Raw genomic sequence first — 15783 nt, 5'->3', positions numbered from 1 at the left:
TTTGGGGGTTCTAATTAGAGGGAAGAAGATGGCAGTGAAAATAGTGAAAAATTACATTAGAATTGCTGTTTAACTTGTAATGCTTAACTTGTAATACCAACGGCCACCACCAGATGGCGCCAGCTTACACATCTGGTGGTAATAACTTGTAATACCAACGGCTCACCACCAGATGGAGCCAGCTCACAAAAAAATTAAAAAAAAAAAAATTTTTTTTTTTTTTTTTTTTTGCCCCCCCTTCCAAGCCAAGTCGCCAGGACCCTATTTCTAGTCGCCATGGCGACCTGGCGCCCGGGATTTGTCGAGCCCTGCCATGGACCATAAACAAACCCAACATGGGGATCACTGGCCTTCCTATAACAATTCTGGTTGCCTGGCAGTTATGCCAACCCACTAAAATGAATGAAGTCAGAAAGGGAACTGATTCTTAATTTTCATGTGCGGGGGAGTAATCTGCAGTGCTTCTGTTTCTTATTAAACACCCAGCCTCTATGGGGGGGGTGACCTCTAATCAATATCTATTTCCATTCCTATACATGTGTAACTTTGGACTCCAATAAAGATGTTTTTATAACAAAAAATAAAGATCCTGTTCCTTTTAAGCCTGTTATAGTGCTTGTGCGGTGTATGAAATATCTGGCTGATACTACCAGTTTCTACCCTCCCCCTCTCTGCACTGACTCCCATGTATCAGGGCTGCAGAGTTCTGACATCAGAGTCAGTATGTGTCTCCATCATACGCTGCTCTCCCTGTGTCTCCTTCCCCCTCACCCTCCATGTACAAGTCTCCATCATACGCTGCTATCTGCAGCTCTCCCTGTGTCTCCTCCTCTCCCCTCACCCTCCTTGTACATGTCTCCATCATACACTGCTATCTGCAGCTCTCCCTGCGTCTCCTCCCCCTCCCTGTACGTGTCTCCATCCCCTCCCCCTCCCTGTACGTGTCTCCATCCCCTCCCCCTCCCTGTACGTGTCTCCATCACATGAGAAAATTATGAAAGAGAAACTAGATTGAGCTTCGGTTAATCCTGAGACTTGCTGCCACACCCCAAACTAATTTCAAATATTTTTACCGAATGACAGTGTGTAGACGTGGTACAAATGGGCTGTGCTTGGCCCTGTCTGTACCGTGTGATCACTGTGACCAATCACAGCTAGCAACACAGTTGTATATAATGAATGGCATGAAAGGAAGCCTTTCGTTGTTTACAAATGGCATGTGATCAGCTGTGATTGGTCACATCGACCACATGACTCTAGCAGCAGGCCGGTTTAGTCATCAGCTGTGCCTAGTGGGTGCATGGGTTACAGATTGTGCCAGAGCGCGGCACATTCCCGGGAGGACATTTATAACGTCCTCCCAGAACAATAAGGTTCCTGCCCATCTGTTATTTTACAATGATGTGAGCGGGAATCCGTTAATTAAGTGGACCCTCCTTAAGCAGTTGGCTATAATGTGCTTGTTCGAACTGCACATACACATCAGGGCAGGGAGAAGCATTTGTAACAGGAGACCAATAAGGTATTTTCTGTCCTACATAAACCCTACCTGTTAAAAAAATAATAATCACATTTTCAAGTTCAATTCTGCTTTCAATCTTTTGTGTTTTATTACTTATATATGTATTTCTTTTTTTTTTCAGAGCATCACATATGATCATTTCCCTGGTCGAAAACTATCCAGAATATTTAGTAATAAATCTAGACAAGGTAAGGTCTGTATGTTTTGCGCATTTTTTGGGGGGTTGATTTACTAAAACTGGAGAGTGCAAAATCTGGTGCTGCTCTGCATAGAAATCAATTAAGTTTTTGGACAAAAAAAACTGGAAGCCGAACAAGCTGAAGTTAAAAGCTGATTGGCTACCATGCAGAGCTGCACCAGATTTTGCACTCTCCTGTTATAGTAACTCAACCCCATTGTATTTCTGCTTAGGAAATCGGACATTCTCTGTGAGATCTTTCTAGGCCCATACTCTACAACGAGACAGTATGAAACAAGCATTCAACAGTCTGCAGTATTGCTGCCCCCTCCTAATACTAAAGGTGGCCTCCTGTTTTTTGAATGGAGATAAGTAATCGTAAACAAATGTGTGTGCAGTACATTGGATTGTTACTGCTATCATTCTTGTGCCTGTATACTGGGGGTTGGCAATACTGTTGGGGGGGGGGCGACGACAGGTGGATTGTGCCCATGACTCTGCCCCTCAACAACCTCTGTTAACTGCAGAGCAGAGAGCAGGAGGCAAGAGCTGGTTGGGGGGGGGGGGCAGCTGCTCAGTGATTGGTTGCTAGGCAGTCCTCGCAACCAATCACTGGTTTGCTATTATGAACTCGGGCAGCTCCCGCCTTCCACCCAGCATTATGCTGTCTCCTGATCTCTGCTTTGATGAACACATGCTGGCAGGTAAGTGCTACCTACACAGCAATGTGTGTATGTGGGGGGAGGGGGGGTACACTGTTGAAGGTGGGACAGAGGACACTACAGGGGGGATTGATGTGAAGTGGGTCAGATGGCACTGTTTTGGGGGGATACAGGACACTACCAGGGGGAGGAGAGGGGCAGAGGTCACTACAGTTGGGGGGGGGGGGTGATGTGAAGGGGGCAGAGGACACGGCATTGGGGGGTACAGGAAACTACTGTGGTGGACAGAGAACACTACAGGCAAAGGACACTGCGTTGGAGGGTACAGGAAACTACTGTGGTAGGCAGAGGACACTGCATTGCAGGGTTTACAGAAAACTACTGTGGGGGGAGGGGGCAGAGGATACTACAATGGGGGGTGATGTGAAGGGGCAGAGGACACTGTGTTGGAGTGGGGTTGGTAACGAACACTACTGTGGAGAGAGGAGGGTGCTGCTATGGGGGGCAGAGGACACTGCAATGGGGGGGGGGGGTGGGTAAGGGAGTAGAGGACACAGCATTGGGGGTACAGAACACTGCTGTGGGGGGAGTGGGCAGAGCATACTACAGTGGGGGGGGGGGTATGATGCGAAGGGAGCAGTGGACACTGCGTTAGGGGGTTAATAGAACACGACTGTGGGGGCAGGGAACACCACAGTGGGTGGGAAGGGAAGGGGGCAGAGGAAACCACATTGAGAGGGGGGGCAGGGGAAACTATAGTGGAAGGGTGATGTGAAGAGGACAGAAGACACTACTGTGGTGCTGTCTTTTTTTATTGGGAACTTGATAGTTTTTTTTATCATATTTTTTTTTTTTTTATTATGCGTCGTGTAGTAGACCCCGACTGTACCCCCCCTCCTTCGGTACCTTTGCTTTCCTTCATGTTGTACTGGTAGGCCCAATTAAAGATGTTACCTTGAGATATTTTCTCCAATAGCAAGTTTGATCCCCAATTCTCCTCAGAGATGCATGAGACCATTGTAAAAGCATTGTGCCCGATTCAAATACAAGTTTTAGACAGGTACACAATTTTGGCGCACATTGTGCCACTTTTAGAACACACGCAAGACAAGCTCACAAAACCTGTCTGCGCTAGGTTTTATGAATTTCGGGGACTGTGTCTCGCAATATGACAAATGGCGCAACTTATGCCGCGTACACACGGTCGTTTTCTGCGATGTAAAAAAACGACGTTTTTTAAAAACGTCAATTTAATTGACCGTGTGTGGGAGAAAACGACGTTTTATGTCTTCTGAAAAACGACCAAAAAAAATTGAAGCATGCTTCAATTTCTTTATCGTTACATCACGGGACACAGAGCGGCATTCATTACTATATGGGTTATATGGAGTACCTTCAGGTGATGGACACTGGCAATCTCAAACAGGAAATGCCCCTCCCTATATAACCCCCTCCCATAGGAGGAGTACCTCAGTTTTTACGCCAGTGTCTTAGGTGTTGGTCATGGTTTAGCTTGCCTCCGCATCCTTGGGATTAGGTGAGCTAACCGGTTCTGTCCAAAGGCCTCAGCGCTAAAGTGGTCAGTAACCGGACCCCAAACCCTTGGGGTATAGCCCATAATGCTTTTCTTTTTAGAGAGCTGGACCCTGGGCCCAGAACTTAGAAACCTTTGGGTGCCTAATGTTTCTGTTGCCAGAGTGCTATATGGGCCCAGGACAGTGGATCCTTCATAGGAACCCAGGGCCTGAAGGTCTAGACATCCCCACGGAGATGGGGGAAGATTGGGCCTCTTGCTTGGCAAAGTCCTGCGGCATGGAGCAGGTAAGTGAGGGGAAAACTTGCGGAACTTGGTTCTTAGCAGGTTTTTTCTGGGGGGTCACAGGGGACATGCCTAAAGTTATGCGCTGCATCTGGCAAACTAGTCACATATCTTAATGATAGGATGGCTCTATGTGTATTTTTTCCCCATAAGAAGTGACCTCCCTTGTAGTGTTGGAAAAGCATTTGAGTAGGGCCTGTGTAATATAAAGTGTATGTGTGTGTCAGAGAGCTATGCTTACCTGCAAGCCTCCAGGCGATGCTCCATCAGTCTTCCTCCTCAGAGCCTGCAAAGCAGGCAAAACGCTGACCTCCTCGTGGTTCCAGCTGGAGCAGAGAGGCTCCCTTCCCCCCAACCCCCCCCCCCCTATCGGCGGGCGCGCGTTCACGTGTTATAGGCGCAATTCGCGCCGTTTAGCTTAGGGGGGGAAGGGCGGGTCAGTGGTTTAAGGAAGGGGCGGCCCTTCCTTTTCGTTCCAAACAGCATTCGATACATTGGAACTGGGGAGGAAAGACCAGAGCGGCAGCACGGGGCGCCGAGGACACACAGTGGCCAAAAAAGAATATTGCAGTCTTCAGAAGACTGTTTTCAAGCCTAGAAATAGGCTGTTTCTTTCCATCTCATAGTTTTTCTTGCAATACTACTCAGGGGGACAGAATGATTTTTCTTTCCTGGATTTGAAACAAAAAACAAAAAAAAAAAAGATTGAAAAAAAAAAAGTCATCTAGGGGAGAGGAAGCATTTTTTATCCCCCAAACAGGTGTTTGGGCAATTAACTTTTATAGTTCCAAGTACCAATAGGTAGCAGGTGTACCTCGGTATTGTACCATGGCATCCGGGTCAGAGGGTACAAGAGGTGGGGATTCCCCCAGAGAGTCTGAGGTCTCGGACAAAGCTATGCCGCTGCTTTCCCCACAGGGAGCCTTGGGGCCATCGGGATCTGGGGCTGGAGCTGGCGCGGGTCAGTCCAACCCTAAGATGGTCACGGACGAGGTATTACTCACCTCTTTAAGAGAGATGGAGAAAAGAATGGGAAAAATGATAGCCACAGCTATGCGGGGCAGTAAACGGATTAGATCTCCGTCGCCCGAGCGTGGACCCTCAGAAGAGGAGGTCCTTTCCTCAGGGGAATTGGACGATCTCTTGGACAAGGACCAAGTAGGTTCAGGGATCGAAGATCCGGATACAGAGGAGTCTGGAGCAGTCTCCCAAGGGGAGGGCTGGTGGATTCAAGCCTTAACGGACTTGGTCCATAATGCATTCAACTTGCCAGTACCAGATCTCCAGGTATCGACGGTTTCAGCTTTGGGCTCACTGAGGGCGCCTCAAAGCAATGCAGTGTTTCCGATCCACCCTCTATTAGAGGGAGTTTTGTTCCAAGATTGGAACAGGCCAGATAAAATCTTCTTACCACCTAAAAGATTCTCTGCCCTATATCCTATGGAAGATAAATTTTCCAAGAAATGGGCTACTCCTGCAGTGGACGCAGCCATCTCATGTGTTAACAAGTCGTTAACATGCCCTGTAGAAAACATACAGGTATTCAAGGATCCAGTTGATAAACGCTTGGAAGCACTACTTAAGAACTCCTTCACTACGGCAGGGGCAGTAGTACAGCCAGCTGTGGCTGCGATTGGGGTTGCTCAAGCATTATCGGATCAAATTAAGCAGATGCTTAAACTTATTCCTGCCCAGCAGGCAGAAGAATTTTCGGATGTCCCTAGGGCCATATGTTTTACAGTAGACGCAATTAAGGATTCTATCCAGCAAGCGTCACGTTTATCGTTATCCCTTATCCATATGAGAAGACTCTTATGGTTAAAGAGCTGGGAGGCCGAGCCCCCATGCAAGAAGCTCCTGGTAGGGTTTCCCTTCTATGGAGGACGACTCTTCGGAGAAGACCTAGATAAATACATTCAGACCATTTCAAACGGCAAAAGTACTCTCTTGCCATCTAAAAAGAAGTTTCAGGGGCCTGCGTTTAAACGACAGTACTCCCCTGGGCAGGGGCCCTCTAATGCCAAACAGTATCGATGGCCTCCTGCGAAAGCAAACTTCGGCTTCAACAGCAAGTCTCAAGGACAGGCTGCTAGAGGCAGAAAGCAGTGGTTTCGCAAACCAGCAAAACCAGCCCCCAAGCCCTTATGAAGGGGCGCCCCCACCCACGAAGGTGGGGGGAAGGCTGCGACTCTTTTCAGAGGTTTGGGAAGCCAGCATTCCTGACGAGTGGGTACGGTCTTCCGTGGCCACGGGCTACAAATTAGATTTCCTAAAGTTTCCTCCTCCTCATTTCCAGGAGTCGAGGATTCCAAACGATCCGGAAAAAGGAGCCGCATTAATGTCGGCATTAAATCATCTACTTTCCCAAGAAGTAATAGTAGAGGTACCAGTCCTGGAACAGGGGCTAGGTTTCTACTCCAACCTATTCATCATCCCGAAGTCCAATGGAGATGTCAGGCCAATTTTGGACCTAAAGATGGTAAATGCATACCTAAAGATCCGCTCATTTCGGATGGAATCCGTGCGGTCAGCAGCTGCCACACTCCAAAAGGACGACTTCATGGCGTCCATAGACATAAAGGATGCCTACCTTCATGTTCCAATTTATCAGCCACATCAAAGATATCTACGCTTCATGGTGGCTTCGCGTCACTTCCAATTCGTGGCGCTTCCCTTCGGGTTGGCTACGGCCCCCCGGGTGTTCACGAAGGTCCTAGCTCCAATCCTAGCCAAACTAAGGATCCAAGGGGTCACGATCCTAGCATACCTGGACGACCTCCTAGTCATAGATCACTCGTCTCCCGGCTTGGAGCGAGCAGTGGCCCTCACGGTCCAATACCTCGAGAAGTTCGGCTGGGTCCTAAATCGAGAAAAGTCAGCTTTCCTGCCCACAAGGCAGTTGGAATATCTCGGCATGAGATTAGACACAGAACAACAAAGAGTGTTTCTACCTCTGAGGAAGGTCAAAGCCATCAAGGAATTAATCCTACTGGTTCTAAGCAAAAAGGAACCGACTATTCGCCTATGTATGAGGTTACTAGGCAAGATGGTGGCCACATTCGAGGCGGTACCATACGCCCAGAGTCACACTCGCATCCTGCAGGCAGCCATCCTGTCAGCATGGAGCAGAAGGCCACAGGCCTTGGATATCCCGTTGCCGCTCTCATCAAGAGTCCGACAAAGTCTGTGTTGGTGGTTAGACCCTCAGAACCTACTGAAGGGGAGATCTTTCAGCCCAGTGGCTTGGAAGATAGTGACCACAGACGCCAGCCTGGCAGGCTGGGGAGCAATTTTGGATGGTTGCACTCGCCAAGGTACTTGGGCAAAGCTAGAGCAGCAGTTGCCCATCAACATCTTGGAGCTCAGAGCTGCTCGACTAGCCCTCAGGGCTTGGACGTCAAAATTGCAGGGGTTCCCGGTGAGAATTCAATCAGACAATGCCACGGCCGTGGCATACATAAATCACCAAGGGGGAACCAGGAGTCAAGCCGCTCAGAGAGAGGTGAGCTTGATTCTCCTATGGGCAGAGGCTCATGTGCCCTGCATATCGGCAATATTCATTCCCGGAGTGGACAACTTTCAGGCGGACTTCTTAAGCCGCCAGACTCTATGGCCGGGGGAATGGTCTCTGCATCCACAAATCTTTCAAGCACTCTGCCAAAGATGGGGAGTGCCGGACGTGGATGTCATGGCATCGAGACTCAACAAGAAGCTAGACAGGTTCATGTCCCGCTCAAGGGATCCGATGGCCTGCGGAACCGATGCGCTGGTTTGCCCTTGGCATCAGTTCAAACTTCTTTATGCGTTTCCCCCGCTTCAGTTACTACCCCGCCTGCTGCGCAGGATCAGGGTGGAGCACATACCAGTCATCCTGGTAGCTCCAGCATGGCCCAGAAGGGCATGGTACTCACTAATCCTAAAGATGGTAGTGGGAGACCCTTGGACTCTTCCTCTACGGCCAGACCTGCTATCGCAAGGTCCGATCCTCCACCCTGCCTTACGGCATCTAAATTTGACGGCCTGGAAGCTGAATCCCTGATTCTCAGGGGTAGAGGTCTGTCTCAGAAAGTAATCTCTACCCTAATCAGAGCCAGGAAACCGGTCTCTAGGGTGATTTATCACAGGGTCTGGAAGGCCTATGTAGGCTGGTGTGAGTCCAAGCTATGGCTTCCTCGCAAATTCACCATTGATAGAGTTTTAAGTTTTCTCCAGCTAGGAGTGGATAAAGGATTGGCATTAAGCACAATCAAAGGACAGATTTCTGCTCTGTCAGTGTGGTTTCAGCGGCCGCTGGCCACCCACTCGCTGGTTAAGACCTTCCTTCAAGGGGTCTTACGTATTAAACCTCCAGTTAAATCCCCGCTTTGCCCGTGGGATTTAAACCTTGTTCTGTCAAGTTTACAGAAACAACCGTTTGAGCCGTTGGCTGAAATTCCTTTGGTTTTACTGACAAGGAAGTTAGTATTTTTGGTCGCCATAGTTTCCGCAAGAAGAGTATCGGAACTGGCGGCCTTATCCTGTAAGGAACCATATCTTATTTTTCATAAGGACAGGGTCGTTCTCCGCCCTCATCCTTCCTTCCTACCGAAGGTTATATCCAGTTTTCATTTGAACCAGGATTTGGTATTACCATCCTTCTTCCCTAAACCTACTTCCAGAAAAGAAGGGTTCCTGCATACCTTGGATATCGTCAGGGCCATGAAGGCCTATCTTAAAGCTACAAAGAAGATCCGGAAAACAGATGTGCTGTTCATATTACCGGATGGGCCCAAGAAGGGGCAGGCAGCTGCAAAGTCCACCATTGCTAGGTGGATTAAGCAATTAATCACTCAGGCCTACGGCTTGAAAGGGTTGCCTCCTCCAGTATCATTAAAGGCTCATTCTACTAGGGCCATGGGCGCCTCCTGGGCAGCACACCACCAGATCTCTATGGCTCAAGTTTGCAAGGCGGCAACCTGGTCTTCTGTCCACACGTTTTACAAAATTCTACCAGTTGGACGTAAGAAGGAATTCTGATACAGCCTTTGGGCAGGCAGTGCTGCAGGCTGCAGTTTGAGACCCTCGGATTCCGGGGGCTCCTCTTTTTTGAGTTAAATTTAAAATTTAAGATTATTTTTCTCAACTAAGTTGGATTTATTATGATTTGAGTATTTCTCTAAATTAAATCCTTTTGTCTTGGAGATGTTCTCCCTCCCCTCATTGTAAGCATTGCTTTGGGACATCCCATATAGTAATGAATGCCGCTCTGTGTCCCGTGATGTAACGATAAAGAAAAAGAGATTTTTAATACAGCTTACCTGTAAAATCTTTTTCTTGGAGTACATCACGGGACACAGAGCTCCCACCCCTCTTTTGAGGACCATTTTGGGAGGCATACTGCTTGCTACAAAACTGAGGTACTCCTATGGGAGGGGGTTATATAGGGAGGGGCATTTCCTGTTTGAGATTGCCAGTGTCCATCACCTGAAGGTACTCCATATAACCCATATAGTAATGAATGCCGCTCTGTGTCCTGTGATGTACTCCAAGAAAAAGATTTTACAGGTAAGCTGTATTAAAAATCTCTTTTTTATGTGCCTTTTTTCAAAATGTCGTTTTTGACTTCACAGAAATTGACCGTGTGTAGCAAAAAACGACGTTTCAAACGACGTTTTTACACCCGCGCATGCCCAGAAGCTAGTTATGAAGCGAGCTTCAATGGAAAAACGTGGTGAACGTAACCTCGCTTTGCTAGAGCACTGTGAAAAAAGGATGGTGTGTAGGCAACATCGTTTTTGAAAAGTGTCGTTTTAAAAACGTCGTTTTTTACTTCACAGAAAACGTCGTTTTTTTACATCGCAGAAAACGACCGTGTGTACGCGGCATTACAATAGATTCATGTACAAGTAGTAACGAGTACATGAATCTGTTGCAGACAAAACATTTCTGGGACTGTTCTGTAACATAATTTACTCCCAACCGGAAAGATGTCTTATTTACTTCCACTTTCCTTGTCACCCATATGGTGGTATTTCTTTATGAACTTATCTCAATAAAAAGAAGCCACAGTAATGACGCGTACACGCGATCGAAAATTCTGACAAGAAAAAAACGTGGATTTTTTAACAACAAAATGTTGGCTCAAACTTGTGTCTGAAATTCTGATCGTCAAAGTTTTTTACTTTACTTTTTTTTTTTTTTTAAATGCAAACTTTTAAAAATGTTTAATCGCTTTTCTCTGTCCTCAGCTTGATTACTGTGCTAGCTTGAAAAACCTTGATTCCGTTTCGGATCAGCCAAACTACAAGTTTATACAGGTATGGCACCAACCACATCATGCACATGCAATTTAGTTCACATGGTATCCGGTTGGAATTGGTTAGATGCTGGCATTCAGCATTAAAATGCCAGTTGACATAGTTTAACTTTTGAAATTCCATTAAAAAGAGGAATTTCCTTTCATCTGCACTGTGAGTACAATATACAAACGTTAGTTATATTTTCTGTACTGACAGGTGGTTCAACCTGTTTTATCATTGAACTACTTTTGAATGTTGTTGTTTTCTTTTCTTGTGATCTAATTTTGACATTTTGTTCCCCAGGGAGACATCTGTGATGTGCATTTTTTAAAACCTCTCTTTGAAGTAGAACATATAGATGTGGTCCTACACTTTGCTGCACAGACCCATGTAGGTAAGTGTGCTAATCGTTAATACATTTTTAATGTACACCTTGCATCTCTGAAAAGGTTGCATCAATATAACACAAGAGCATGCCTTCAACTGCCTTTCCCAGCACCTCTACACTTGTAGAACTTTAACCACTTAAGCCCCGGACCAATATGCTGCCTAAAGACCCAAGGGGTTTTTACAGTTCGGGACTGCGTCGCTTTAACAGACAATTGCACGGTCGTGCGATGTGGCTCCCAAACAAAATTGGCGTCCTTTTTTCCCCACAAATGGAGCTTTCTTTTGGTGGTATTTGATCACCTCTGCCGTTTTTATTTTTTGCGCTATAAACAAAAATAGAGCGACAATTTTGAAAAAAATGCAATACTTTTTGCTATAATAAATATCCCCCAAAGACATATATAATTTTTTTTTTCCCTCAGTTTAGGCCGATACGTATTCTTCTACCTATTTTTGGTTAAAAAAATCGCAATAATCATTTATTGGTTGGTTTGCGCAAAATTTATAGCGTTTACAAAATAGGGGATAGTTTTATTGCATTTTTATTTTTTTTATTGTTTTTACTACTAATGGCGGCGATCAGCGATTTTTTTCGTGACTGCGACATTATGGCGGACACTTCGGACAATTTTGACACATTTTTGGGACCATTGTCATTTTCACAACAAAAAATGCATTTAAATTGCATTCTTTATTGTGAAAATGACAGTTGCAGTTTGGGAGTTAAACACAGGGGGCGCTGTAACATTTGGTGTTCACGGCTCTCCCCGTTCTTCAGCTCCGGGGAGCGATCGCGACGGCTATAAACGAATAGCCGCGCCGTCGTCCTGGATCGCTCCCCGAGGCTTACCGACCGCCGCATGTAGCGGGGGGGGGGTCCCGATCGGACCCCCCACCCACGTCAAGCAGAGGACGTACGGGTATGTACATGTGCCTGTCTGTGCCATTCTGCTGACGTATATCTACATGAGGAGGTCGGCAAGTGGTTAAATCCTGGGGCAATCCATTAATCAAACTTTGAATGCTGGCCAAACCCTTCTTCTTATACTTTTCATATTGCCCGGTGTGCTTGTTAGTAGCAAAGCTCATCGGTGGTGGGCTATTTGTCTATAGGAGAGAACCCCAAGATTTGTGGATAAAACTGCAATCGTTTTTTCTTTATCGTACATCACGGGACACAGAGCTGCATAGCCATTACATGTGGGTTATAGAGTCTACCTTCAGGTGATGGACACTGGTGTAATCAATTAAACAGGAAGTTCCCTCCCTATATAACCCCTCCCCTACTGGGAGTTCCTCAGTTTTTTCATCAGTGTCTAAGGTGTTGGTCACGAGTTAACATGTGCTCTTAGGAGCTCCACTGGAGGGATCCATGCTGGATGTAAAAAGCCTCCATAAATCCGGATCCGTCCAAGGTGCTTCATAGCCAAAGTGGACGGTACCCGTGCCTCGGTACGAAGAACGAGGTTTAGCCTATAATGCCTCTCTGCGGAGGGCTGGATCCTGGGTTCCAGAACTTTGTGCCTTCTAAGGACCAAATGTTTTTTCTGCTGCCAGGGTGCTATATAGGTCCAGGGGTGTGGTGTTCCTGCTATGGACCCCGGTCCCTGAAGGTCTAGGACTATACCCACGGTGAAGGGGGAAGATTGGGCCTCTTGCTTGGCAATACCCTGCAGCGTGGAAAGGTAAGAGAGGGACCTACGGGACTTAGTTCGACAGTAGGTCTTCTGTAGGGGACTATGGGTCTCGCCTATATTATGTTTCTATGCATGGGCAATGTAAACCACGATGTCTTCTGAGACGGGATGGCTCAGGGCACCCATATATCTCCCCTAGCCGGCATGTAGCCTGGGCCACTATGTCTGTTCAGACAGGATGGCTGTAGTACCCATATATCTCCCCTTGAAGGGGCTGGTACATAAAAAAAAAAAAAAAAATGCCCTTAATCCTATGCAAAGGATTGTCTTCCATGAGTAGCTGCAAGTCTTATCTGTTTTTCCACTACTATGGGCAGTAAGACATGCCTGATGTTTTCGCTTACCATGCTTTCCAAAAACGGAAGCTTAAGTGTTAGCTGGTCTATTGTGCGTCCCACTTCCTCAGCTTCAGGCTCTACCATGTCGCACGTGCTCACCGGCTCAGTGCAGTCGCAGAGAGGGCTCTTCAAAAAGGCCCAGATGTCAGAGCTCTGTAAAGCTAGGGGGACACAAATGTAAGCACCTTGTGTGAGTTGGATACAGATTCATCTAAGACGCCTACTCCGCATCTAGCTGTGCAGATTAGCAGGCATTGTTGCTGCCAGACTTCAGCTGTTGATGCACCTGGGTTAAGCTCCTCTGCTTTTAGCTTAGGACTTTTGTCTCCCCATTGAATAAGGTCAGGGGTAGGAATATAAAAAGGAATCGCCACCTGAACCTGGTGGCCCCTTATTCTCCCCTGTAGAGACTTAAACAGCTCACAGATTGAGCCATCAGACCTGTCAGGCAATCAATGCAGCCTCCCCCAACATTGCAGCCACTCTGCATGTGTTTTGTTTTTTGTATCACATTTGTTGTTCTACAAGAGGTTAACTGCTATGTTCGCAGCATCCTCGCAAGAAGCAAAAAAAAAAAAAAAAAAAGCAGGGTGTGTCCCTTTTCCTGCTTTAATCCTTAAACAAATGGATTAGAAGAGCTGGGGATGAAGGTTCACTGTCAGAGGACAGGAGACAGGAGCTGCAGCCTAACGAGGAGAAGCTATCAATAGCCCTACAGGTTCTGATTGCACCTGCAGTCTTTTCAGAGATTCATGCTGCATATAATTTCCCTCTGCCTACTCGGCCAAAGCCTCTATCTTCTCCTTGGAGTGTAAAGAGAGGTTTTTCCTATAGGTGGCTAGTAAGACCTCCATATGGTCCTCAGCCTGGTGTCGGCTTCAGGCTAACCAAATGCACATCTGAGGGATGCACAGTTGCTGGTACACATTGCTAACGTCTCTTAATTGAGGAAACGCACATCTACAGAGGATAACTTCCTCTTTACCAGTCCGCATGTTGCATAAGATACATGAGTTTGGAATGCATGTGGGATAAAAACAAGTAACAGAGCATGTTTTATTGTGGATCGCATAAGGATACATGTTTCTGTCTGTATGGTGTTGCATGTTTGTTAGAGTTGCATAGAAATGCTTGAGTGCATAAAGATGCTAGTTACCTGATCACTCAAGTCCTGGATTACCCAAGGATATTTGGTCACACAGAGAGACTTGTTTCCACAGAAAGGCCTAAAATCGCATAAAGACGTTTGTATGCATAACAATGCTGGATCACACATGGTTACCTGATCACCCAAATCCTTGATTACCCAAGGATGTTTGGTCACACAGAGGAGGTTTGTTTCCACAGAAATGCCTAAAATCGCATAAAGTTGCTTGGATGCAAAAAAGATGCTGGATCACACATGGTTACCTGATCATCCGCGTCCTGGATTACCCAAGGATATTTGGTCACACAGAGAGGCTTGTTTCCACAGAAGTGCCTAAGTTCGCATAAAGATGCTTGTATGCATAAAAATGCTGGAATCACACATGATTACCTGATCACCCAAGTCCTTGATTCCCCAAGGATATTTGGTCACACAAACAGGCTTGTTTCTACAAGAATGCCTAAAGATCGCTTAAAGATGCTTGAATGCAAAAAGAAGCTGGATCACACATGGTTGTCGGATCAACAGCATCCTGGATTACCCAAGGATACTTGATCACATAGAGAGGCTTGTTTCACAGAAATGCCTAAAGTCGCATTAAGATGCTTGAGTGCATAAGGATGCTGGATCGCACAGGGGTGCTTGGTCACACAAGAGTCCTTGGTCACACAAGGGTTCTTGTCCGCACAATAGTGCTTGGAATGCATAAGATGATGATCGCATGGAAGATGCTGAATCGCATAAGGATGCATGATTACTTTAAAGTTGCACATGGTGGCCTAATTAAGCAATACAGGATTCCTTGTGTTTGCATAGAAATACGTGTCTGCATGGGTTCATGTTGCACATTGTTGCATAACACGTTTATAGCGCATGCTTGCTTGCAAGATGCTTGTTCCAGAGCACACATGCTATATGCATGTTTTGCTTAAAACATATTTATATGAATTAATGCTTCCAGGAACACACGCTGCCATGTACACACACTTCCATTGAGGCATATGGCTTTAACACTTGCCACATACACATATGGGGAGCCAGTTGCATACAGTGAGGAAAATAAGTATTTGAACACCCTGCTATTTTGCAAGTTCTCCCACTTGGAAATCATGGAGGGGTCTGAAATTGTTATCGTAGGTGCATGTCCACTGTGAGAGACATAATCAAAAAAAAAATCCAGAAATCACAATGTATGATTTTTTTAACTATTTATTTGTATGATACAGCTGCAAATAAGTATTTGAACACCTGAGAAAATCAATGTTAATATTTGGTACAGTAGCCTTTGTTTGCAATTACAGAGGTCAAACGTTTCTTGTAGTTTTTCACCAGGTTTGCACACACTGGAGGAGGGATTTTGGCCCACTCCTCCACACAGATCTTCTCTAGATCAGTCAGGTTTCTGGGCTGTCGCTGAGAAACACGGAGTTTGAGCTCCCTCCAAAGATTCTCTATTGGGTTTAGGTCTGGAGACTGGCTAGGCCACGCCAGAACCTTGATATGCTTCTTACAGAGCCACTCCTTGGTTATCCTGGCTGTGTGCTTCGGGTCATTGTCATGTTGGAAGACCCAGCCTCGACCCATCTTCAAAGCTCTAACTGAGGGAAGGAGGTTGTTGCCCAAAATCTCGCAATACATGGCCCCGGTCATCCTCTCCTTAATACAGTGCAGTCACCCTGTCCCATGTGCAGAAAAACACCCCCAAAGCATGATACTACCACCCCCATGCTTCACAGTAGGGATGGTGTTCTT

General features: G+C 46.4%; 1 protein-coding gene across 1 annotated transcript in view; it reads left to right on the top strand.

Annotated features, from left to right (window-relative positions):
• Positions 1 to 15783, top strand: part of TGDS (TDP-glucose 4,6-dehydratase) — a 57014-nt gene that overhangs the window by 20411 nt on the left and 20820 nt on the right. Inside the window, exons 2-4 of the mRNA XM_040336096.1 lie at positions 1644 to 1710; positions 10409 to 10477; positions 10763 to 10853. Coding sequence (XP_040192030.1) covers positions 1644 to 1710; positions 10409 to 10477; positions 10763 to 10853 — 227 coding nt within the window. The remainder of the gene's footprint in view (positions 1 to 1643; positions 1711 to 10408; positions 10478 to 10762; positions 10854 to 15783) is intronic.

This window comes from Rana temporaria, chromosome 2 (genome assembly GCF_905171775.1).
Source record: "Rana temporaria chromosome 2, aRanTem1.1, whole genome shotgun sequence".
Classification (NCBI taxonomy): Eukaryota; Metazoa; Chordata; class Amphibia; order Anura; family Ranidae; genus Rana; species Rana temporaria.
This window is presented reverse-complemented; position numbering and strand designations above follow the sequence as displayed.